At 38.4% G+C, this 27495-nt stretch overlaps 1 protein-coding gene across 3 annotated transcripts in view; it reads right to left on the bottom strand.

The window, feature by feature from the left end:
- Positions 1 to 21546: 21546 nt before the first annotated feature.
- SLIT2 (slit guidance ligand 2) overlaps positions 21547 to 27495 on the bottom strand; it is a 273898-nt gene continuing 267949 nt past the window's right edge. For 2 of the 3 annotated variants that reach the window (XM_087736513.1, XM_087736514.1), the window contains 2 exons: positions 24596 to 24807; positions 21547 to 23506 (listed from right to left, as the gene is read on the bottom strand). In XM_087736513.1, coding sequence (XP_087592639.1) covers positions 23265 to 23506; positions 24596 to 24807 — 454 coding nt within the window. In that variant the 3' untranslated portion in view covers positions 21547 to 23264. The remainder of the gene's footprint in view (positions 23507 to 24595; positions 24808 to 27495) is intronic. The other variant, XM_087736515.1, reaches the window with a different exon arrangement.

Genomic DNA, 27495 nt, shown 5'->3' with positions numbered 1-27495 from the left:
AATACACTGAGAGTGTTGAAAAATCATTGTCGACTATTTGGAAACTACCATCAGCATTAGATTTTGGCCAATGCTGGAATTTCATAATTAGTTTTATCCAACATAAATAGTTTGTGTCTGCCAATAGTGGGAAGTTATAAGTGAGGACATTTGCAGAGTTAAAATATGGCTGCATAACTGAATGCCTTTGAAATGCATTAGTGCAAGAGACCTTTTGGAAATACAGAAGGAAAAAATGATAAAAATAATGCTGAAGAAGTGAAGATTCCTGTTTTATTTCTAAATGTTTTAACTAAATCAAACAGACATTACAGTACTTTCACAAAATTATTTTACTGTTTCACAATACTGAAGGCAATAGAGGAATGGATGTCTTTCTGTCCATAAATTTTTCAGGCTGGTAAATGATCTCAGAAAAATCCAGTATTTGTAAAGCAGACCATGCAAGTCTTTGAAAATCACACTACAAAATGCAAACCAGCATGCTCATCTCCATAACAAGAAAACACAACTGCTTTTCCAAGCAAGGTTTAGTTTTAGTTCAGTGTTTTAGTATCATTTTATACATATAGCTGCTATAGTTGCTTTGTGAGTACAGAATAGACTACAGATACATTCAAGCGTGGAAGAAAGTAGTAGTACAATTCCGAAGTCAGTAGGAGGTATGAACTGCTGCGTTGCATGAAGCAAAATACCACTGGTCAGCACTGTGGAGTCAGCAGCTCCCACTGAGTTTCTGGAGGCACAGAAACGACTGGGTTATAAAAGGACAAGTAAGACTCCAGTCTCTGTGCAAAAGCAGCGCTTAGTTCAGAGTTCAATCAGTTGCCTGAAAAATGCAAAATAAAAGAGTGTTACGATACAGTGGTGTATATGCTACGACACGGAGTCCTGCTGTACTTTGAGCGTTGAATATATGGACTGCACTGCTCACCTTGCAATAAGACGTGGTGTGTGAAATCAGGGTCTGAGAGATACCTGCTGAGTTGTGGATGCCTGATAGACGTGTGTCCCTCCATTTCATGTCTTGGGGCATTTCATTGCTTGAATTGGCAGAAATCGCTGCATCTGGCTCTCAGGGAATTGCCTTCATGCAAGTCTCTTTCAGCCATGAGGTCCTGCCCGGGGGGGCTGGCCTGGCTTTGGTGCAGCACCAGCACATCCCTCGCCACGCTAGGGCACTCGGCACAAGGCATCGCTGTGTGCATGCAGATACGCCCTGGCCCTGCGCCTGCATCTGCAAGGCTCAAGCCCCTGAGTTCTGGTCTTGGCTGGGCTCGACCCTCTCCTGCAGGAGCCTAACTCTCCCACCCCCGTCGGAGGAATACAGACTAAAATGATCCTAAATTCCTAGAATAGGGTAGGATGAAACTACACCCTTACTTGCATGCTATTTTAAGAGTTAGGAAAACAGAAGTCCTAAGATTAAAAACATGTTCATTCTCTTCTGATTCCTACAGTACAATCTTAAAATGTTTTTTTTACACTTTTCAATGAATTTGCAGATCCCCTGTTCCTTGAGTAGCTTCCTCGTTATTATACCTGGCCTTGGATTTTCTAAGATCTTGCTAGGTATTGACATGGGGAATATGGGTCAAAACTCTTGTAATAAAATGTATATTTGTTTAAAATAAAATACTTCTTACACTGTGTCCCACTATTTTTGGTAGTTGTAATAGGAACTAGTCTGTGACATTGTAAACATATTTAGTGGATGGACAATTTAGGAGGAAACATATTGTACAATCTATACTGGGTATAGATCAACAAAACATGACAAATTTTAGCATTTTTCTCCATTGTGATGATACCACTTCGTACTCTTAAATACGGTGTCATGAGCTACTATTATTACTGTATACTCGTATAGCATTAGCTCCAGTTATTACGAGTTTCTCCATTATGTATTTTTTTGTTTAATTTAACTGCCATAAACACTTCTAAATGCTTGAAAATAAGTAAAAGACAAAAATATGAATAATTTGCAAGGAGTTTTTATCATGAAAAGAAATGTGGTCACATAGATGTATGTGAGTGTGTTCAGGTGAGCATACAGAAATCTAAAAAAGAAAGCTAGCTCTGGACTGATTACTTACTTTTTCATAATAACAATACTCAACCACTTTAAATAGAACCAATGATTAATTAATTATCTATTACTGATAGCTAAAACAGTTAATTACTGAGGGGAAGGACAATTCACCAAAGCAAAATGGATTCTGAGGCTTATGAAATTAAAACTGAGGCTTATTGGAATATGGCTAAGTAAAAGAACATCATAGAAAACAGATCTTTTTGTCTGAGCATATTTATACCTTTGGCAAGGTAACTTGTTTGGTATGGTTTAGGCTTGGCATTTGGCCAGTACCAGTTGGGAAATGGTGGGGTAAATATTTCTTCACGAGTACAGACTTTTGAATGTGGAAGGAAGGGGGTTAGTACTGGAATATTTGTCATAATTTCATTAATTTACATTGTCAACATTTCCCTCTATAGCAGCCTTTTTGTTAGACAATAGGTGTTTTATACTGATTTGTTTGCTATATTTTGCTAAATAGAAGAAAGAGATTACCAACAGACTTAAAAATTGTTTCCTCTTACATCTTACTATATTCTTTAGTATTCATCTAATAATATACAAACTGATACATTTTCATTTGAGATTATTTTAGACGTTTCTAAACCAAGTGCAATTTTAACCCCAGTTGGGGGCTAACAATTCTTACAACCTACTAAGAACAGTAAAAGAACAAGACTTGTTTCCTCAACTCATTTGGTAATCTTTTTGTTTGTCCAATAACTCTGAAAAGTTAGAAATTCTCATTGGTCTCTCAAAAAGTGCACATTTAAAACTGAAGTCTCTAGGAGTGTTTTGCTTAGGTAGTCTTCAAATATCAGTCCCCGGAGATTTTATCCTGACTTATCCACTCTACATGCTTTGTAAATAGTACTCTATAAAAGAGAAGTTATTTTACAGGGTTTGGCAATAAATGTGAGCTACAGAACAGACTGTAGACACCTAATTGTAATTTTCAGGTTCCTCTGCAAAGATTTAGACACTCCAGGCACTTTCATTGACAAATGCTGCATCAGATGATTAGTTCAGTGGCTGTCAGAAGTTGATGGACCTGTGAATCTTCCCTTCTATGTCAGTGAAAATTGGTGTGAAACAGTGCCATTTCAGTTGAACAATTCTGGATAACAGTCCATAGATACTATTGGATTGTTTAATTTTTTCTGTAATACACCAGAAATTACTTGATTGCCTATTATTAAGTGCTAAATTGCTGTAAGGATTAGCAGATCAAAGTCCTGTGTAAAACTCGGAGGCAAACTCCCAAGAAGCAGACTGACCCACAGGAATACCTTCAGGTTTTGGTGTTGCAGAGTAACAAAAATGCATACAGGTATCACACCCAAATTTAGGAACTGAATGAGACCCTTAACGGGTATCATGGAGTACACAGGTCTCTACCATTAGCGTGCAGACATGGTGCTTTGGGTGTGATTCTTGAACTAATGTGAAAGGCTGAGCAAAATCAAGTACTTGCACGGGACAACTGCAGCTAAATTCCACACTAGGCTTTTTGATTGCTCTCAAGGGTATCCTACATCTGAAATAAATAGGAAATTCAGGTTTTTCATGAGTACCTGAGTGAGTCAGAGAAAGTTATGCCCAAATAGATACAGAGGTACTGACTCATCATTGCTCCACTTTTCATTACTTACTGAAGTGTTTAGAGCAGCTCTGCAATGGTTTGGTTATACTTGTATTCATCTTATACCCATGGCCATACAAAACCAATGTTCCTATCTCCTGTAGTTAGCTAGTACTATCAGGAGCCAAAATAGACCAGTTATACCTATCCATCAATGAACTGTGCTACCTCAAAAATCAAATTAGGATTAAAATGAGACATGTCTGGATTTGTTTTGTTGTTTTTTTTCTGATTCTTCTAAATTTTCATATTGCCATCAATAATGGCAGTTTGAATTTGTTCTTTATTCTGGTGATGCCAATTGCTCAGGAAGGACAATTCATTCCATTGCAGTCTCTCAGATGGTGGCATGATCACAGCTACTTCTGTAAACGTACTTTGCTTATTTATGGAGAGAGATGCATTCCCACTAGTACAGTCAAAAAAGTGAGAGTTAGGAACCTATATTTCTTTGAGTCACTGGACCTTAATCTGAGTTTTATGATACTTGATTTCCTGCCTCCCTGCTGTTCACTGGAATCTTCATTCCTAATTTGTTTCAGGAGTCCTTACCACAGTGTGTCAATCGTTAAACACCTAAGAACACTATTTCACAGCAAGTACTGAGGTTGAGCAGGCAGTGGCCAGCACTAGCTCATGAAAAATGTTAAGGAGAACGCTGTGGTTTCAGAGACAAGTAGGTGCCAAACACTTGGGGGAAGAAAAGAGGGAGCTGGCTATATATCAGTGAATTCTTTTCTGGAATTCACAATGCTCAAAGTGTTCAAAGCTAACAAAAGCTTTTGGAAGCAGTAGTAGAAGACTCACTGGGTCATGGAAAACTCAGGTTCAAAAAATGTGCTTTTGCCTGATTTGGAGCATAGACTTGAACCCAGGCTCTTCAGCCTCTGGTGAACACATGGTGGTACATCCAAGTGTTACACTCGGCTGCTTTAGGACATCCCAATGATATTCTGAACTGTTCCAGAGTACCAACTTCTACTAATTATGCTTTTCACCAAACAGCTGCAGGTACCTGTAAGTAGAGACGTAGTGAGAGAATGTATCTGTAAGCATAGCAATCCTGAAAGATAAAGTGGTACCCAGTGTCACAGAAAATGGTGACAGAACTAGAAACCACACATTCTCTATGTAAACCAGAATCTACCTTTATAAAAATGGACAGAATTTTCAAAGATGACTACTTATCACAACTTCAGGTGCATTCAGAAATCTTCACCACTATTTTATATTGCGGGTAATTTTATATAATGAGTGCCACATCATGCAAATAAAAAAAGAGAAGTGGGATGGCCCCCTCTCTTCCTCCTGCAGAGAATGCCATTATTCTCTTCCTGCTGATTTCTGTGCAGCTGGAATTTGCTTTTAGACATACAAAAAAGTTGTCACAGGATAATGTTCTTTAAATGGAAGACAGACATGCACAGGCTTTAACCATGCTCACCAAATTATTTCTCTAGAATGATTTGAAAAATCAAAACTCTTACTAAATTTCTGAGGGAGGATAAATATAATTTAAATTCTGCTTAGGGAAATAATTAAGCAGAAGTTGAAAACTTCCAGCTGATTGTTGGGGTGCCGCTGTGAGAGCTGACTGACATTTTCCCTAGCAGGGTTGCAAAGAACCACTTCAGAGGCACACGCTGCAGTTTTGTGTTTTCCCACTTGGTGGCAATCACTCACTGTCTTTCCTTCCCACCTCTGCGCCTCTCCGGGAAAGCTGCTGCTCTGCGTTCTGCAGCCTCTCTCGGTTTGGGGAAAGAAGCAAGGGTAAAACCCAAAGTTTTCTGTTACTTCAGATATCAAAGGTGTCAAAAGAGAAGAGTTTGTTAAGTGGGAATGGAAGTATTTCACAGTTCAGTTGTCAGAGAAATTGTGTTCTTTGTTAGGAAACCTTTTGCCTTTTTTTTCCTACTGTAGGGCACAGATCAGTAGTGGTGTATAAAGTGTTGATTAAGAGCAAGTTTACTGGACTTTATAGCCCTGGACAGAATGAGGTAAATAATAATAGATACGAAAAAGTCCTCCAGAAATTCACAAGGCATCATGACAGTATTTGTATTTCTCTTTTTTTTTTTTTTTTTTCTTCTTTTTTTTGCTGACAACAGGAATAAATCCATGTAGTTAGGGCTTCTTGGTCTGCAGAGAACATGCTTGGGCAGAGGTGTTGTTGCTCTGGCTAACCAAACATATATCTGCAGAAGCTGTAGCTGGGTACAACGTTGTCTTTCATAACATTAACACACCTTTCAGCTTTTTCCTGAGTCCATAAGGTTCCCTTTGCTGGATCAGACATAGGGGAGTAAGAGCATCAGGCTGTGCTCTGAGGCACACACAGCTTGGATGTACTGCTTCACAGAAGCATTTAATGTCTTCCACACACTAAGCACAGCTGGCACTTAAGATAACAAATCCAGGGATGGTAGGAACAATTTTTTTTTGTTTATGATACAGAGAAGGTTTGAAGGACAGACTTCAGGTCCACAGGGCTCAATTCAAGTTGGTGGCTGAGAACTAGTAACAGCCTAGGAGTATTGGCTGTAGTGATGGTGGTGAGGATGGGAGCTGTGGTAACAGTCATGATTAGATCATATAGATAGAACCAAAGGTGGTGGTAGTAATAGTTTTCTTGTCATCTTTTCTCTTTTCAGAATGTGGTGTAGCAACAGCCCACAGCCCCTCTGTCCCTGCCCACACAGGAGTAGCAAGTGGGGGAGTAAGGCTGCCCTGCTGTCACTTGCTCTGCTGAATTTTGGAAGAGGATGAATTAAAGCCTCTGTAAAAAAAACAACCAAACAAAACAGAAAAAAAAATAAAAGAGGAAAAGAAGATCTTTCCAGGAAAGGCGGTGGGAGGTGGGGGAGGAGAGGGGACAGTGCACCGGGGTTCCAAGTGAAAGCAGTGAGAAAGGATGCATGAATGGGTGTAGAGGAGGGGGGAATTAAAAATTAGGATATTGGAGAGGATCCGCAAGCAGAGCACAGCAAAGGCTTCAAGGTCATGACTTTTAGACTTCCTCTATTTGTGGATTGTAGCTCCTGTAATTCAGACCTCATTTTGATTTTCCACAGTTCTACTTTATGATATGAGAAGAGACCTGGAAAGAGAAACTAGAGGATGGGAAAGGTTTGAAGGAGGAACTACATAATGAATCAGAGAAAAAGGGGCGGGGGGGGGGGGAGGGAGAAGCTTTTGCTGTATTCCTCATCATAGTACACTTCTGTATTCTTTATTTGAAATAGTAGAATATGAGCATGCGTATTTTTGAGGAAGAAAAAGGAAAGGATGGGGAGAGTAAGGGTGGGGAGTGAGTACCTCACTGCACTGCCCAGCTGCAGACTGCACTGCTATCGCTGGGTGCCAGCGTGGGTAGTCCCACATGTTCTGGGGGGATGGTGAATCTCATGGGCTGAGCAGATTCTGGCAACAGAGGGAGCTCAAAGGCTTAGGACTGTAAGCAGCTCTCTCAAGAGTAGGTTGAGATGAGTAGTGTTGTCAGATAGGCTGGGAATGCAAGAACCTGGAAACTTGGTAGCCTCTGTAGGGTAAACACTAATAGTTATACAGTATGGGATGCAAAAGAGGAAACTTAACTGAGAGCCTGCCAGGACCAACTATATACCCTGAGGCACGGTACAGACAAGCAGTCAGCTATCAGCTTTGAGTTTTGAAAAGTAATTGAGTTCACAAGAGAACTATGTATTTAAAAAATTCTGTGAACGTGCCATCTCATAAAAAAAAAATTGTAACAGTATTGCAAGTTCTGTCTGACAGAAAGGATTTTATTGAATTGAACGCTGGGTCAGATCAACAATTAATACATCACAGTGTCCTGTCACTGAGTGTCCCATCTGAGACAGCCGAAGAGTGACTATGTGAACCAGGGCAACTGGACATAACATTTCCCATGAGTATTCTCACAGCCTTCAGCCATTTGCCATGCAGGAACATCCTGAGGCAGGGATGACTGGTGCATATTCAGTAATCTTCAATGGATTTCTCTCATGTGGATTTCTCCTGTTGAACCCCAGGAGACTATTAGTATTCACAGTAGCCTGTGACAAGGCATCTGGCAGCTCACCCTCACCTTTTTATGTTGGTTGTGAATTTGCTACCTGCTAGCTTTATTTCTTATCAAATAGTTCTTCTGCTCAGGCTCTTTCAAGGTTGCAGAAAGAGTAGGACAAGTTTATGTCATTCCACAGTTATTTTTTGGACTGGATAATGAAAAAGATGGTGTTATTTCTCAGAATCGCAATACCATCTCTTTGTTCCTAAAGTCCCAAACTTCTTTAGGTTTTAACTTTTCTAGACATTCTCTAAAATTACAGTTTGTTTAAATTATGACAGTTTTCCTAATCAGTAACGTAAAGCAGTTCAGTCTGGAGTGGGCCAGAGTGTGCTTTATAACTATCCGATGGCTCACACTGTATATAGAAATTTTACTACACACAAAAGACTCCAAGGTGTTTTCTCCTGTTATCCTCCTTCCTTCGCCATTTCTTTTGCTTATTTACTTCTTTTGTTACTCTGGAAATAGGCACAATTTTGGGACGGGCCACTCCAGTCCGTTCCCTGTTCCAGCCCCAGCTCTCGCATTCTTATATCAGCCACTGTTTGTGTAAATTTCCATTCACAAAACTGCAAATGGCACCATTTTCATTACAAGCCCAATCTAGTAATCACAGTGTCCCACTGAAAATATTGGTAAAACATATTCTTGAGAGCAATGCAGACTCAGTCCTGCAGTATTATTCCGTTCTGTGTGTCCATCCATTTTATTTAGCATATGTACCATGAATACAGTTCTAAAATGATCCCGTAAGTTATAGTGTGGAATTCAGTCTTGCAAACTGGTACGGTGTTCTCAAGACAACTTCAGCAAATAATTCATAGTGTTATTATTCATGTGGAAGGTGAAGTAATCAATGGGGGATGAATAGTAGTAAATACACTGGTGTCCTTGCACAGTCACAAAAGGACTGTATCTGTTAGGACAGATATTGCGTGCAACTCCTCAGGTAGTGAAGAAAAGCAGTGAGTTGCGGGGGAGGTTAGATTGGGGTTTGGTTGGTTGGTTGGTTGATTGGTTTTGTTTATTCTGACTAGCTATATTCTTGTTTGAATAAGTATTTTAATGCTTTGTGATTTTTGCTGAGTACTAATTATCCATCAAGGGCAAGGAGTGCTGCATGAGTGGTTTTTCATCATTTGCATTATTTCTTTGATTCTAAATAAATCATATTATTTACACCATCCTTCTCCACCAAAGTGCAAATTTGCACTCAGTTGATTTTATGATACGGCTTTGAATAGTGACAGTAGTAGTTAGGAATTTATTTAATAGTTTGTTCTTAAATTGAAGAGGCAATGACCATTTCAACCTACTCCTTGATTTCTGCTGTTTAACTGGTCTTTTATTTACAACAACATTTTCATCTCAGCCATGAATATTCTATTTCTTAGTACTCTTGGACACTGGACGTTGTCAAAAGGAAAACCGAAAAGATTAGTCCACTGCTTTGACAAGCTCCAGGTATTTTATTGGTGAGACAAATCTCTTTAGCTGAATAGTTAGACCCAGACATATCTAGGTATTCTAGTTTTGATGCGTGTGCTTTTTAAACTCCGCTTACATTATTATTCACTTCAGTTTTACAGGTACAAATACAATTTTCTGGAGCACTGTTCCCTGACCACTAAACAGAACAAATCCTGGGAGCTGAGTCTTGAGCGTCAGCTGTGCCAGGGAGCCTGTGAAACTAGGTATAGAGCAGGTACAAACGTAGTACTGCTTCCAGAGCCAATGTGGGTCCAGAAGCACCATGTGCCTACACCGCACAGAGCAGGGGCTGTGGTGTTAATAAGCCCATGGACTCATGCCAGCAACTACCCAACACTGTGCCCTTGGACCTGAAATGATGAGGAAAAGGATGTCAAGAAAACTGCATGGTGCCACACAGTTAGCAAGAAGCCATAAGAGTTCATTAGCTCTCATCAAGGTCTGACTGGGCTTATTAACTCCAGCTCAGCACCACATTTCTCTAGTTCCTGGTGTGGTGGCTGTAGGTACAAGAAATCCGCTCTCCAATCTGAAAGCTCAATAGTTATTTTAATAAGAGAAAATTCTTATTTTTGCAAGACCCTGAGATATTTCAGACTTAAAATCACAGTATGTAGTGATGAGGGTTTCCCAAATTAGTTCCAGCTGAGCTGATATGTCTACACAGCATAACCTGCTCCTTTCAGAGAGCTTTGTGCTAATCCCTACACTGGTATATCTGCATCAATGTGACCCTGCCCCAGCACAATTCACTCCACTTCTCAGTTGTGCTTAGTTTGTGAGACTCTGCACAATGCCCTGACTATTTCCCCAGGTGCTTGGTTAATGCATATACAAAAAAAAAAGTGATATATGAAGATACCATAATCACTGACTGAATTGTGAGATGTTCACCAAGCTGAAGAAGCCTAAGGTCCAACTGCACATGCATTTTAACTGTATATGTGGCTACAGGTTCATTATGAAAAATAAGAAGCTCCAAAAAGCAGAGGTAGCAATCGAATCCTCAGTGACAATCTATTGATAACAACACATTGGAAACACATCAGATCCACCAAAGATTTTGAAAAACAAAATAGGAAGTACCAGTTCCAGTGGGTCTCTTTGAAGTACTGTTAAGCACTGAAGCAGAACCATCTGGAGAATGGAATTGAGATTTAGAAAAGACTTGTGGAAAATGCTCAGACTGGAAGTATGACTGTAAAATTTTACATGGGAACAAAAGTGTTCATGGCTAGAGCAAAACAAAAAGAGAAGAACTTTAGATTATAAAATAAAAAGTTCAAGACAGTATTAACCACAGATGTTTGGATATACCTTTAGACTACAAAGTAATTTACAATCATAAGACTGAACTTGATCAGACTGAAAAATGGCATATGACAATTTGTACTAAAGTAATTGTTTCTGCATAGTAGAATACAATAAAACTGATTCTGCTAGGCCCAGTTCAGTGCTTTTATGTGCCCTCAAGGCATCATTTATGCTCCAATAAAGGGAATTTGCACATTGAAAATTATTATATCCTTAAATCACAACAATTCCCTGGCTTTTGTACTTGCAAAACTATAAAATGACTAATTCAAGACTCCTCCCCAGAAAGTCTAACAGTATTTTTCTCCCTCATCCCAAAGATGTGCTACTGGGTTGGGATTGGTTTTTTAGGACCTTTGCGAAGGAAAGGGTTTTGAGATAATGAAAGATCTTTCACCAAAACAAAAGAGGAGTCTTTACCGAGTTACTCTTTAGCTCCATTGTAAATGTAGTGGTCCATTCCAGATCAGTCAACTTCTTCATCAGCTTACAAAGAAATTTCCAATAGGGTAAATCCCAGATTCTGCCAAAACTCCATTTGTTTGTTTATTTTTTCTTAATTTGACTTGCCAAGGGTTTGTGTTTGACTTGTTGCCATGAATAAAACTATTCCTCTTTCAACAACGGGCTCTCCGGGAATGGTGTGGGAAAGCTAATCCCATTACACAGCTCAGAAGTTCCCACTCAGTGGTGACCCAGGAAAGGCAGCTTATCAGGCACTTAGCAGAGCTGTCAGCTGGTCAGCTCAAGTGGGGTATTCTTCTTTGTGGAGCCAAGCAGGACAGCAGGAGCAGTAGTAATGTTTTGTTTGTTTGTTTGAAGTAAATAGAACAACAGGGAACTTCTACGTCCTTGACCTGAAAGTCATGTTCGTGTAAATAGAAGACATTAATGGTAAAGCATACTACAGTGTCATTAACACACTGGTCAGATGTGTTAATTAATTAATAATCAACACATGAGAGGAGTCTTCTCAAACTGCTGTGTCTTGTGACATTTTCTGTGACTGTCGATTCTTGTTTGCAATAGCTCAGACTATGCCTCTAACAGAATGGCTTTCCCTCAAGGGAAGACGTTTTCGGACTCAATGATGCCTTCGTATTTTTGCTCTAAGTGATGGGCATCTTGTGATACCTCTTGTCACATGGCCAAGATCTCCTGATGATGTTGGAGGGGAGATAAATACCTAGAGAAAGGGCTCTTTTCCTTGCTAAGGTGGAAACAGCGGCAGGAGTGACTGGGGAAGGGGCCTTACTTCACAGTAATGAGGTGAGAATTTGCTGGTGATGGGCAAGACCATCTATTTAAGCATTAGCAAATACATGGAAAAACATGTAACAGTACCTTGGTTTTTGATGAGAACAGGATTAATGCAGAACAGGAAAAATGTGATTTTTTTTGTTTGCATTTAATGTAACTCTCTGTTTGACTTGTGAAGCCATTGCTGTATCTGTCTTGTAAGCACCTGGAATACCATTTTGCAGAAGCCCAAGCACTGGAGACTGAGTTACTGGTAGAATCGAGTGCCAGACTTAGTCTAACTCCAGTTTTACTACTGTTGGTGCCTTAACTGATTGTCCTAATTGTTGAAATAAAGCGAAATATTATCCAGTTACGGGTACAAAATACCACGCTGGATCAGGACTCAGAAATTTGGATTCAAGTCACGGTGCAGCTTGCAGATATCTTATTATGTGCAGTTCTTGCCTTCCTTTGCCCAATATTCCCAGTATTTCTCTTTTGTCTCTGTGTAAGTATAATGCTCATATTCAGAAGACATAAACCAAACTGTGCTCATGAGAGTCTTGAATAGCCTAGTGATGACAGCCTAACCAGAAAGTATTGGTGTTTTAAAGTGTCATTTAGAGAATGGCCTTATTAAATTCTTCTTTAAGAGTCAATGCATTAACAATTTTTTTCTTTCCTTTATTGCAAGCAGTTAAATTACTTTAGAGCAGCTCCCATTTCCTAATATATTTCTCAAGATGAGCCAATCTTGTAAGCTACGAGGTGTCATCAGTTCCCTATGCCAGTGAAGATGGCGAAGGGAGCTCAGTGATTCCACAGGCCAAGGACTCTACAGGGAAGTGTCCTTCAGTTATAGTTTGTCATTTATTTACTTTCGTAGGTTTTTAACCAACAGCATGGCATCCTGTGATTCTGAGTTTCTGTGCTTTTTTTTTTTTTTTTCTCTTCAGGGCAAGTATAGGCAACAGTCAATTTTGTGTACTCGGTATTTAGACTGTATAGTGTAAAAGGCTAACAAAATGCAACTTATAGCACTGGGGTGTGCCACCCATTACCTGCTAAAGGAAATAAGGATGCTGAACTAGATAAATATGATCTGTGGTTTAGTTTTGCAGTTTTTTTTAATTGCCTGTTACTTCATTGCCCAAGGTCAGTCTTGTCAGACAAGTGGACCAACACTTCTCTAGAGTAACATAAAACCATTAAGTTGCTCTTTGATCTTGCACCTTCTTTAGAACCTTTTAATCAATTAACCATGAAGCTACTCAGCTTGTCTTATTTCCTGCACATAAAACTACTTTGGTCGAGCTGACACGTTACTACATTATAGATCAAAGATCGAAGGAAACTTCACATCCAACCAGGATAATTATGTGGAATTTTTCTGAATCTGTTATATGCATTTTCATGCCTCAGATGGAGGAAAACAGCATTTTGATCTAGATTGAATTAAAGGATTCATGTGTATTTTAAAGGGTGGCTAAATGGGTTTGTGCATGATTGATCTTACACAAGGTGTGGATAGATTTCATGGCTAGGTTGCTGAGCCTCAACTGTCCATCTGTCCTTTGAGAGTACCCACTACTGATAATAATAGGAAACATGACCTGTTGGAACATAAACACTGATCTCTTGTTTAGGGTGCCTTTAAATAAGAAAGAGAATTTAAGTATTGAATGTATTGTAATGTGATACAGATTGAAATCCTTTTAGTCCAGGAATTAAATTTTGATAATGGGACGAGTTGTGGTTTCAGGCTTGTAGGGCCACACTTCTGCGATCTTATTTGTGTGCACAGAATGCTTTTGTATCAGAAGAATCAGAGATACCTTCAGTATTATGTTCTTAGAGATCTGTGATTGTTGATAATATTATTTTCTGGTTATATGGAAATGAAGGTGTCTCAAAATATATACTCCCTTCCTTCTGGCCAAATGCTGGAATACACAAACAGCTTCAATCAGCTCCTCATTTGTGCTTCTCCCTTAAGTGGGACAGAGTGTCACCCACACCAGTCCAAACGAGCAAAGCATCTGCTCACTCAGATTTTGCTCAAGGCGTATTTTGCACAGCTGTTTCTTGTGGGATTGGTTTGTTCTCCTGCTTGGTGATGCCAAAAGCAAAGATGGCCTGGCCCAGATAAGAGTGTCACCTGGTGCATGTGTATTGGTAGCAGGTAGAAATACCAAGAACCAGCACGATTTCCGAAGAAAAACCTGGCCCTATGGATTTCTTTAAACCAGTAAAGAAGCATTTTTGAAAGAATCAACTTCATGAAATGATGGTGTAGGATATTCTTCACAGACACCCCCTTATTCTCTGAAGACATATCTTGTATCTAGATGCTCTATACTTAAAAGTAGATAGGAAATAGGAACCTTTAGAGCTGCTATAACTCACATTATTTTCATGCTAAGTTTAAGCCACGCTCTCTTTGCAAATCTGTATTGATTTTTCTGAATGTTACACTTCCTTTAGCTAAACAGCTCCCTGCTGATGTTTGTCATCTTCCTTTTAAGCTGAATTAAAGGAGAATGAACACGTTTGTGGATGGCATGAATAAAGTGCTCTTTGATGGATATACTTCTTGTCTTCTGAACAAAGAAGAGTACATTCAGCTCTGGCTACTAAGGAAGAAATATTTTCCCTAATCTCCCTCTGTACAAATTCCTCATTTAAGTCTAAATGGAAATTGCCCAGAAAATGAAAGGATATTTGTGAAACTTACTTTTACATGTACCACTGCAGTATCTTTTTCATGCTGGATTTAGGATTCAGTGGGGTGCTTTCCTTTTGGGATTTGAAAATACACAAAAATCCAAAAGGAGTCAGTAGGAGGTTACGCTTGATTTTGAGCCTAAAGCAGGCCAAACTTTAGATTCTGTTGTTTGGTTTCTTTCTACCTCAAGCTATAAATCATCCCAGATTCATCAAACTGTTTGCAAATCTAATCCAAGCTGGACCAAGTTACAGACTGGACCAAGATGTAGGTTTATAGTAATGCCTGAAAACAGGAAAGACTTTAGATCAGAAAGGAAAAACTATCTGGTTTCATTACATGTGGCTTCAAGTTTCATTACAAAAGGTTTTACATGGCTTTGATCCCCTAATTTGGCTAAAAACAAACAAAAAAAAGAAGTGATCTCCATGTGCACACAGCTATTTCAGTGTGTGCATGTGACTAAAATAGATATGCTGTACCCCAGTGAACTACAGTGTGTTCCACACAGACATGCTGCATTTAAATGCAGAGATTGCAAAGTCAAGATAGATTAGGTCAAACTTCCTCACTGCCAGCTACCGTGAATTCTTAATCATACCTGCTGTTGTTCAGAGCTGCTCAGGGGAGCCAAAAGGCATAAATAGGTTCACATCCTAGAAAAAAATAAAAAAAGTATGTACTTTCTACCCTTATATATGTGTATATATACACACACACACACACACACACACACACACAAAAGCATAGATTTTTACAAGAAGAATCTGTTTTCCATAATGCTTTATTATGGAGCCACAATTAAGTGAGTCTTTAAACGTGAGTATTAAAGAAATGACTTCACTAGAAGCAGTTTTACTACAATAGTCCTCACTTAATTTTATTTTTTTGGTTAAAGACCTCCTGTCTTTCATTTTTTGACTGCTGTTGTTGAAGAGGAATTGCCAATTCTTTTTGCTCCTCTGGAGTTTGGAGAGCAGCACTAAAAAGCAAGCTCCTTTCCCACAAATCCTCAGCAGCGCTTACATGGGGAAGAGGGGCAGAGCCAAGCGAGAGGGACACAAAGGTTTTTCCGAAGTAATGCAAGTGATGGCTCCTTTAGCCAATCCGCTTGGACCACAGTTCCAAGCCCAGGTTTGGTGCACTGAAACCATTAACTCCTTTTTCTAGGAGATAAATGTTTTAATGGCTCCAGGCCAGCTAAGTTGGGTTTACAGCTGCTTTGCATCACTGAAACAGCATGAAGTAGCTTGAGCCTACAGTGAATCTGGCCCTAGATGTCTTAAATCTGTAATATTTTCTTCTCTATGGGCTAATACTGTTGTTTTTCTGCATTTGACAAGCCTGTTCATTACCATGTGAAATTGAAATGGACTGTGGTCACTTCTGCTAGAACAAGTTATTCCCCAAATGGTTCTTTCATGTCAGCATGAAGTAACAGTAGGATGACTTCTGTGGCTGGTCACTATTTTCTGGGCTGTAAGTGTCTTTTCTACAAAATTTTGAAAATATATAGCTGTATTTGTTACCCATGAGCAATTGCAGCAGTTAATTCCCTTGTGTGTTCACTGCCCAGCAATTTGATATAGCCAGAGCTGGTTCCTTTTTATCATTCTTATTTCCCAGGCACTTGTATCTTACCTATTTGAATATTTATTCTTTGTTCTCTTAGTAAATAAAAACTAAACTAGGGCATCTTTTTTGTTTGTTTGCTTGTTTCTAGATCTTGAATTGATTGCTGAGCAGATTTTCAGTTAGGCCTAGGTCTCTTTATCCTTCCTTTCAATTAACCTGGAGTTATGCACGCTTTTCAGAATGAAAATGAAGAGGCCTCATTCTCCACACAGAGTGGGTTTATTACTTAAACATTTTGTCAGCCACGATTCCTGCTGATTGGTACAAGCACTTTGCTGTAACAGTTTAATAAAGAATACTTGTTTTTTTAAATGCTTAAATATTAATTAGCTGCAGAGTGTTCTTTCCATCACCAGCATGGTGTTATGCTTCCAGTTATCTTAGTGAATGTACACACAGGAAGGTGATTGCTGTGACTTCTTGCAAAGGGAAGGAAGAAGTGTCTCGTCTGGGAGGGCTGTGGGAATGGCAGGCACAGGCAGGTCGGGAGCTGGGTGGGTGGGAAGGCGCGGGAAGCAAATAGTGCCTGGAGTGCCTGGAGCTGGAGGGAAGGGGTGAATGCCAAAGGCTGGTCTGTGGTTTGTGATAGTGGATGGTGAGCACTGTTTTCACCAAGTGGGAGTTAATAAACCTTTTGCTTCTCATTTTTAAGCTGCTTTGCAAAGTTTCTCATTAGTTTACTTTTTTTTTTTTTTTTATTTAGGGTAACAGTGAATCTTTTTCTGCAGTGGCGTGTATGCAGTGCCACATGGTCTCACTGTGGATATTCAGACACAGAAATGTGCCCAAGCCCTCCTCTCTACAAAAGGTATACTAGAATTAGATAACTGTTAGGCCCCGTTTTCTTCCTCCTCTATCCCTGGACACGCTGCATTAATTATTTCTAAGGGTGTACTTGGAGGCTGCTTAATAGCTTTGTTCACTGATCATGTAAAAGTTCGTTCAGCAAAAAAGGCGGCAACAAATAATGAATAATTACTTCTGATTTTTCTGAGAGTTTAGAAACTTTTTTTTGGTAGATCTGTGTGTTTTCTGTGGTCAATTTTATTTACTGTTGACATTGACTCATGTCCTTACCTTTCCCCTGGAGAATAATCATAAAACTGCTCAAAAATGGATGAACTGATAGGGAAGGAGATCCAATTTAAAAGAAAAAAAAAAAAAGGAGAGAGAACAGGCAAACTTCATGCTCTTCAAACTTGCTATTTCAAAACAGCAAGCAACTTCTAAAGCACAGGTCAGCTGGTACCGGTCTTATTGCTGTTACCATAGCAGAAACACAGAAATGTGATTAAACAAATAAAGCTAATCAGAAGCAAAAAACCAAGTTTGCAGTAAAAACAACTCAAGTTAAACTATTCTCAGGGGACTTTGAAAGAAAACATACTTCTAAAGATGTGCTGTGAGAGATTTTAGGCACAGCTGCAGGGAAAAAAAGGTATCCTTTCCCTCTCTTTGGAAGGATTAAATCTGTCCTGGAAATTAACCAAAGTGGACGAATGGGCCATCATACAGAAACAACAGACTGAAGCCCAGAATGTGAAAAACTATGAGAAAGAAGAAAAATGTCCTGGAAAAAGGCTACTGGATCTTTTTAAGGAACTTTAATGACAGAGTAAGCAACCCAGGCACATTAATTCTATCTTTACTTATTTCTTGTGATATGGAAAGTATCCTAAAAGGAATTAAAACAAAAATAAAAAGTTCTAGCAGACAAAAACAGATAACAATTCCCCTGGTCTGAGTCTATAAATCCATAAAATATCTAAGTTTATAGCAATCTATATATGTCAGACTGTTCCACAGGAGGTAATGTAACATTTTCTGAATTATAAAGGACACGAAAATGTCGATCTGTGTAGTTGGATGTGTAACCTGGCTCTCCTTCTTTAAGGCAGGTCTTCTGATCCCTCTACAAATGTTAACGAATACCTAAAAAAGGAACAAAAAACAAGTCTTAATCTCCTGTACGTAGTATAGGGCAGCGATTGAGAGTACTGCGGCTCGATGTTTAGAACTAAAGGAGTTTACCTCTGAACTGGAATGAAATAAAAGGATGGAGCTGTAAAGACCAGAAAGCATTACTAAGATCAACATTTTGAAATGAAGCTGTGGATCTGGGAGGCAGTTTTAAAGTCTGTTCCCATGGCTGAGCAAAATTCCTGCAGCATGGGTGTCATGCTGTAGAGCTGGAGCATATTTGCTGGGACTGTGGATAGCCAGAAGTCTTGCTGTTCAGTGAGATGACTGTTTTTTCTCAGCTTGACAAATGACATGCAGCATTGACAGAATACTTCTCCTTTGCTGGCCATCACCCCTACGGACACTGGCCAGAACAGCAGCAGCAGGAACATACCCTCCAACTCTGATTTAATCACATGGAGCCCAGGAGACTAGTGAATAGAGCTGTTAACTCTCTGTTTGGTTTGCTTTTCCCATCTGTGTTTGATTAAACTGAGAGCAAGATTTATTCACTTTTTTAACATCAAGAGCTGTTGGTGTCCAAGATGATGGTTGATGTTAAGGTATACATACACAGTTTAACCTGGCCGAGGGCCAAAGAGGCCTATGATTTCCAGCCTAGACAATTTATTTGCAAAAGGACACAAAATCCCTCTGCTCTCAGACATTTCTGAAAGGATGAGCACAACTACTTCCCACTCTCCCTGGAACACAATACATAAAGAACACAGTAAAACAGTAGGCTCTCCAGGATGAGCCAGGCTCTCCAGGCATGCAGGCAAACACTTCAGTTTTACTTTACTCCTGACAGCCCCTACATAGTCACAACTACCAACGAGTTTCTGATTTCCACTCCAGGAATCTTAAATAGATTGGAGATACCAGCTCAGTATATAAATATTTCTTCTAAAAGCCAAGAATCCTGAATGGCTCAGCTGGAAAATTGCACTTTATGGGAACTGAAATTATGTGCCAGGCTCTCCACTGTAAGGTGGCATAGCTGAAGCACAGACACTTGCATGCCTAATGAGCTACCACAAGAATAACACTCGCTTCTAAAGGAGAAGAAAAGGAACCTAAAGATGGGATCTTGAATTGCTTCGAAAAGATAAGCTTTTCCTCAGACAACAGGGTTAACTCAAGATAGAAAGATCAAGTGTGCATTTTTCAGAACAGTAAAGAGGTTTCTTTTATTGCTTGAAACTTATGTATTTAACAGATAAAGCTCCCAAAATCCAGAGCTTCAATGCAAACAGCCTCCAACATTCTTGACACTTTTCCAAAACTTCTGGGCACCCTCTTCTGAACAGCAAGCTCCTTTCCAAAACATACTGCTCTCCCCCTCGTCTCTTAATCATCACTCATCTCATCAAAACTAACATGGTGACATCCACTTTCTCTATTGCCTTGCTACTATCCCTGCAAGTACACTGTGGATCCTCAGGTCTGCCAGATTTGTTGTTATCTACAAAAACTCTGCATTCTGGTCTTTCCAGGCAAATGCCTTCATAACATCATATGGGTATCATATTGACTGTGGCACCTACACAGAGCATCAGCATATTACAATGATTCTTGTAATACTGAGCTTCGTGGTACCCCCATATGGCAATAAAAAGTATTCTGAATACAAGACAAAATTGTTATTTCAGTAGAGCTTAGAAAATAAACTATACCTCTCAAAGCTTATTCAAAGCCCACCATTGGTTTGCTTAAAACAGTATTTCTATCACTCACATATCCAACTTTTATACAGGCTGCAGAATCTGGTTCCATGTGTGATAGTTCCTGTTCTGAATTGACTTTCAATGTTGAACAAAAAAGCAATGAGTTTTGTTACTCTTTCATTCAAGAAGAATGGTCTTTTTTTCCATGCTCTTTCACATTTTTATTATCTGTGAGATGACAGTGGGAGCTGTGCATGAGCCGGTACAAATTAAGCAGTATTCATGTGCTTTCTCTTTTATAGCTTTTAAGAATACTGGCAGCAAATGATGGAATCTGCAAGTTTCAGTTTTCTTGATTTCTAATGAAAAAAGAATTTGAATTGTATGCAGTGTTAACTTGAAGTGAGGAACTTGGTCATTGTACTGAGTCATATCCTTCAGACCCAATGCTGCTGTTTATGCATTTTATTCAATACATAAAAAGCAGATTGTATGAGAGTGATTCCTCTAGCAGGCAGCAGACCCTAGGAGAGAAACCTATTCCCTGAGCACTGTGTTAAAAGCTGCATAACTTACGTTTTTGAATGAAAACCGTTGTGTCTGGAGTGTTCTGCACTGAACTAAATTCTCCACAGTGTTAGCCACGTCTATAGCCACAGTTCTCTCAGACCCCCATTTCCCTTTTGGGGAATACAGGTACAAGGCAGCCTGTTCTAGCAATATTACAAGAAACTTGATTTAGGCATGAGAAAGGTGTCAGGGTGACCCATCCCACTGAAAAAGTTCTCTCTTGTCATGCACAGTGGCACACCTTGTTGATGATTAAGGACTTTCAGTGGTGAGAATACAGAACTGCTCAGTTTTCTAAGGTGAGCTGAGTCACTGTTTGATGTAGGTGCCTTATATTCCTCCAGAGGGGTAGGTGCCAAAGTTGTTTGTTGGGGTTTTTTTTGTGATTTTTTTTTTTTTTTTAATTCTTAAGTGTTTGTTTGGTTCTGCTTAGAGACCACAAAAAGTCCGTCTTAATGGCCTCAGGATCACCAGTAGCTGCTAGCATTGCTTGAATACCAGTGCAGTTTTTCTTTCTCTGTCAGTATGAGGACAGAAAGCAGTCCAGCTCCTGATACTTGGTACGGGGATTTTGATCGTACACAGAAGAATAATACCATTTATCCAAGAATGCTATGTAAGTACTGTTATGCAAAAATGGCTTCTTTTTCCTCAAAGTTACCCCCATTTACAGAAGATTATTTAGAAGTCATAGAAACTGCAAAGAAGACCTCATGCCAAAGGCCGTTTCATTGGATATTTAGACAAATTCTAAAGTAGACTAAGTAAAATAAATACACAAGTATCTGTAAAAAATATATTACAGAAGAGAAACCTGGTTAAGTATCATCCGATCCAATTGCTTAAATTTAAAATACTCAGTCCAAGATTAGTGAAAATGAATTCCTCTGAAGAATCAAATTACTTGCTAAAAGAACTGTCAAATTGCCATTTGTATAACCATTAAAATATTAGGATAGACTCAATTTGCCTTTTCATGCAGTGTACTTTATTTATAAGTCTTTTGTTAATTTCTATGGGAGTTCAGCTTTGTTCGTAATGAGCTGACATTTTCAGTCATGTCATGTCACTGCCGGTAGGTGTAATAATCCCAAGTTAATTCCTTCTTCAGATTTTCAGCAATGAATACACTAGATCTGGGGTTGGGTTTTATTCTGGTTTTTACCAAATATTCTTTGCAACTACAGGTGTTTAGTTAAAGGCTGTTAGACAATTTAGACTTCTCAGAAGAATACAAATAAAAGCTGTTAATGAAGTAAATATCTGTTTAATTTACAAACATCAGTAGCATTACTGATATCAGTCCAAATAAGACAAAGCACACTGCATTACACATGTACATCTAACTTTTTTTGTAAAAAAAATAATAAAATTGAAAAACATCTGCATTTTTACAGGGTACCCTGGGTTTTACTGAAAGAAGAACACAACCCACTATTGATTACCAATTCTACATTATAATTTAGCAGCAACATGTTAACATGGGGAACATTAGGGCAGTAAAGTAGTTTTATTATTTGGGGAAAGTCACAGTTCTTGATAGCACAGCCTTTTTTTCTTTTTTATAAAAAAGGTAAAGAGCTCCATGGGAATATTAATTTATAAAGATCTACCTTCTAATGTCATTTTCTACATGCCATCTTATTTTCTGTAAGTACTGTATATAGGGAAAATTAACTTCTCTACAATTGCCACCTAGTGTAAAGACATTTTCTGTCATACATTACAGGTTCTTGGAAGGTGTCCTGAATATCTGCTGTATGTGAAAACTGGAGATTGTCATCACTTTCAGATTCAGTGACACCAAGTGGTCAGATTCTAAGGAAAAGCAAAAGGAAGGGGGAAGGGGAGGAAAAAACAGACCGAAAACATTTACCCCAAGATGACATGCTACGTTAGTTCTATTGCAAAAAATCCTGATTTTTAAGTCCTTTTAAAAAAAAATAAAAAAAATTACAAAAATACTGGGACAAATATAAATTAATATATATTAAAGCATTGAAAAAACAGTAAAAGGGATGGCCTAAAAGGGTTAAGTACAATGTACTTTGATACAATAAATATTTCTCAATGAAACCCAATACTGTATAGAGTTGTTTAGAACTCATAGAAACAGAAATCCATATTATTACTAATTTATCCATCAATAATCTATTTTTATCATCCCCAAAACATTTATATTACAAAAAATTAATACTGGAAAAGGGCAGATAAACACTTTTTATGCTTCTTTTGCTAACATGCTGACATAAAAGTATACATCATCAGGAGATTTCAGGATTATAGTATATTCTCATATCTCCCATTTCCCATCCATTAAATGGGATGCCATCTTCTCAAGATGCTTAATAATTCCAAAAGATAAAATGTATTTCATACAATTGTTATTTCTGTATAATCTGATTCTTTTCATTCATAATGCTTCCTCATCCATAGGTAAGTGATTGGTATGCTCTGTCAAGACAATAAAATATACTGATACGAAAATGAAAAAACAAGCCTCATGTTCTGGTCAATATTTCATCTCTGAGCTGTTAAGTTGAAAGTCACATGTGTATAGTGTCAGTGTATCTTCAGCATGTTATAAAGAAGAATCCATGTTAAAAGCAGTTAAAGTTTCCCATCTCTGTTGCAATGTTACCAGGTCTTTTTTTTTTTTCTTCAAAGCTCCTCTTGGTTATGAGAAGTCTCAGTTCAAGCACTTGAATCTTTTTTCAAATGAAGAAAAAGTCTTTATTCTCATAATAAAAATAAGTCTGTTCTGTATTTTACAATATATTTCAAATATTTCCACTATGAAGCATTAATTAGTCCGACACGGTCAATAAGTATACAACATTTTCAAAAGACAAGTGTGACAGGAACACTTAGGAGGGACAATTTGTACAGCCACACTTCACCACTTTTTCAACCTCGTCCACAAATGACGACCCGTCAGTGCATTCGAAAGAGTATTTCCGTCTCTTGCTCCTCAGTGGTCCACAGCACTGCCCGGCTGAACATCCTCCTTTACATTCTAGTCTTGATACCTTCTTGGTCGTCTGGCACGCAGCATACCCTTGCTGCTTTTGGTAGTAATCTCGGATTCGTTCCCCTCGACAAGAGATTTCTGTAGAAAACAACATTTAAAATAAGAGGTACACTTTTGAGACACAGGTCAAAGAATGGTTGACATTGCTAAGGAAGATGCTGTGTTTCTAATTGCAGTTGGGATTGATACTTGACTCAGACTGCATACTGGAAACTAGTGATTCTACCAAACATAATATGATTGATGCTGAGTTTTATTTCCTATACCTCCTATTTTCAGTAAAGTTTATATTATGTATATGTAAACCATAAATACAAAGCTATTACAATGACAAGAAAATTGGAAGCTTAAATCTTTTCCTCTTTTATAAAAATACACATCTTCTGTTCCTACGTTGCTTGCAGCTGGTTCTATTTACCATAGGGAAATGTTTCAGAGAGCATGCAATTTAATTTATTAGACCTGGAGTTTAATATTATTCAAACAGTTATTTAATACAAGTTACATTCCACTAACTTCATAAATTACTGAGGTATAAAACCAGCTAAAAATGAGACATCTGTTAAAAGTTCTACAACCATATTCTTCTATTCTATTCACATCTACGTACAACACAAAATAAGTGCCATCTGGGGTAAGGGAAAGAGAGGGAGAGGGAGAGCTTTGATAGACAAAGGAAAAAGAAAAAGGTAGGGGGAAAAGTCATCCTGTTTTCATCCATCTCACCTGCATAATTCGCTGTGATAAATCAGTTGAAGCTGAGAGGTCAAAAGTAGAGTTTGTGATAAAACTAGGAGCAGAATCATTGGATTTGGCTTCTCAGTTGCAGAAGGCAAGGAAACAATAAATACAGAAAGATACAGCAGGTAAAAGGTAATAGTTAAATATAGTAAAAATGTGTTTCTGAATAAAGGCAAAAAAGAGAAATGTTTTCACAGCAAAACGTTTGATGAAAAAATCCTCAAAATGTAAACAAATTCATGGGAAAAGTTTGATTTTTCTCTCACTGAGATAAATTCTCATGGTAAAAAAAAAAGCAACAAATGTGTGTATTGTGGGGAAAAAAAAGTTGGTAATGTTTTTGGCTGTTCATGTTTTAATAAAAAAACCCTCTTTTCTAGGACCAAAACAACAACAACAACAACAGGATTTTAAATTTTTTTTTACCTTTATCACAGCTGTCCCCCGTGTATCCGCTGCTGCATTCGCAATATGGTTTCCCAAGTCCTGAAAGCCTGCATTTGCCATGTTTACACCTGATGGATTGGCAGGGGTTAAACAGCATTTCCTCTTCATCACAGAGGACTCCCCCATGTCCCTGCAGGCATTTACAACTGTATGAAAATGCATTGATCGGCAAGCAGGTACCATGCACACATCTACAGGGGAAACAAGCCCAAGAGAATAAAAATAAATTATTCATCAAAGTTCAGGCTAAGCAACATTAACTACAAATACTTTGGACTGTACTCAGAAGAAATTGCTTTTGTTTCTAACGGACTTTTTCAGTGAGATGCAGTGAAGTGGTTTATAATTGGTATGCAGGTTTACACAAAACAAGCTGCAGTGCAGAACTCTGTCTCGCCAGAAAACAGCCACTGTAGATGTGTTATGGAAGAATTTTACAGGCCACAGTTATTAAAACCAACATTTCCTGTCTACCTAAATTTTCAGCATGCTTTTGAGAAGAACACAGCAAAATCAAGCCCAAATGTAACCCACTAGGGAGATTAAGGAGAGAAAAAGGATACTCACCTGAAATTCTGGTTCTTGTATCTTTTAAAAAAAACATATTGTCACTCACAAAGTACAGGGCTCCCAGCACGAAGACAGACCAGGCACTTCCTAACCAAAACTTTTCTGACCCAGCACTGGCAGTTTCAAAGCTGAACACAGGGTCCCCCATCAAATGCATTAGTCTGCATTTCCAACTGCCAGTAGCATGGCCATATAATGTATGAGGCAGGTCTTCACTGAAAGCCAACGGCACTCATCTAGTACTCATGCAGAAACTCACACTAGATGAGGCTGCATATTATCAAGTCTCAACCAAGTGATTAAATTAGCTACTCTTTTGGTTAAGCTTTGGTAAACATTTGTGGCAGGCTCAAATCTTATTGTTAGACAGAAAAGGCTGTGATTAACTCATCTGCTGCATCTGCTCAGTTCTGATGTAGAGTATGGAAACACATAGCTGGTCTTACTTCTCTTGAGAGAGAGGTGGTGTTTCCCAAAAGGAGGCTGTTTAACTACCTGGTCCTAGGTGTAAGCTGAAGATTAGGGAAATTCATCTTCTGAAAACATTACCAATGACTTGGAATAAAATTACTTCCCTTTGTTCATTTGGTGGCACAGGGTCAATAACTTTCTTCCTAGAAGTAGTTATTTTCTTTAACTGTTGTCTTGATACACAAGTTTTCTAGTTTTCTATCTACATACTGTTTCCTAGGGAGACCACAGTGAAGATTCCTCTGCAGGGGATGCAATCCTGATGTTCAAGGTCACAATCACCCTCACTAATGTTTCTCCTCTCTAATGTTTTTCCTCTCTGTATTGTGAGATCCCTGAGTCCACAACCTCCTTAGTAGGTTGTGGCAGCCACCTAAATAAATATATAAATAAATAAATGAAAAGCTTTTGATAAAAAAAAAAAATCCCATTCAATCTAAAATAAAATCCTTTGTTTCAATTTGAAGATGGCAAAAATTCACAGAAAATGGCATTTCATAGTAAAAAGAAGAGTTCTGTTAAGAATAACATTTCATTTTGAAATTTTTTAGATAACATCGTCTGTATGTCTGGAAACTTTTTGCTTTGTACTTTACTCTTTCAGTACAATAAGAAATTTGGTAAATTGAAACGAATGCACAAGACTTTAACTTTGACAAACTTACATTAACTATTTAAAACTGTTTCAGTTTATAAATATCAACAAGTTCCACTCATCAGTGAAATCTACATCACAATTCTCCATCTGTACCCTAAATTCTGTGCAAGTGCTTTAGGCATGGTGTAACTTGGAGGAAAAAGACTATGGGAAGTCATTTTCATCACAGAATATTTAAATGGAAAGCACAACACATAGCCTCCATTCACATATCCAGTTTGGGATTAAAAACTGCAAATATAAAACTTAACTATTAGCCTAAGCACCTCCAACTTCCCTATTATGCAAGCATCTGTACTTTTGAAGCATCTATGTTCCCTAAAAAATTCCAAATTGTTCCTGTGGTTGAAGTCTGATATTCCAAGACTGTTAGACTGTTAAGCAACTCAAAATTGAAGGCTTAGACAGTATCACAAGGCAGATAGCTTTTGGTTAGTTCTCATTATGTTTAGCATTTGATCTGTTCACCATTTACAAAACAACCACTTCTAGGACATCTGATGTATGAAGTTAGTCAGGTGACACTGACATCATGTCATATTCTATACAGGCTGTTTCAGATATTAAAGCAATCTGCGTCAGGATATTTGGTAAAGTTCTGTTTGACTTAGAAGATGATTAAATCTTAGCTAATGCCAACTCTCATAGTTTTGCTTCCACCTGTTCTTTGAAGCCCTAAATTTCATCTTCAGACTGTACTGAAAGGAACATCAAGCTAAGTGCAAACTCTCGGGCACAGTTTCATCTTATCTAATTTTAGGTACCTATGTCAGGCACTCAAGTTAGATGTATAATTGCCATAAGCTCCCCACACAGTCATGGAGAGAAATGAGCTCATCCAGAGGGTGATTAGACCACTTGAGGTCTAATTTACTCTTTAGAAATACGTTTATTCCTTTACTGACTATAGAGCAAAATTTCATCACTATGTTCCTAAGTCAAGCACCTAGATTTAGGTAAAATAAATCTAAACCTTAAGCCTTTTCATGGTGTGCAGGGATCTCTAAAAGATCCCCTACATTTTCAAAACAGAGATCACAGTGACAAGTCTGTTTCTCAGATAAAGTGGAATGTTATACTGTATTAGATGGACAAAATGCATCTATTCAATAGACAGGATTTAGAGATAAATCAAGAAATACAGAATCAAATTCCCCAGGAACTGAAGAACAACAAAACC

The sequence above is a fragment of the Nipponia nippon genome, unplaced genomic scaffold, assembly GCF_047370975.1.
Source record: "Nipponia nippon isolate SJK-2023a ecotype South Korea unplaced genomic scaffold, ASM4737097v1 scaffold_6, whole genome shotgun sequence".
In the NCBI taxonomy this organism is placed as follows: Eukaryota; Metazoa; Chordata; class Aves; order Pelecaniformes; family Threskiornithidae; genus Nipponia; species Nipponia nippon.
The sequence above is the reverse complement of the archived record's forward strand: the minus strand, read 5'-3'. Positions and strand labels throughout refer to the sequence as shown.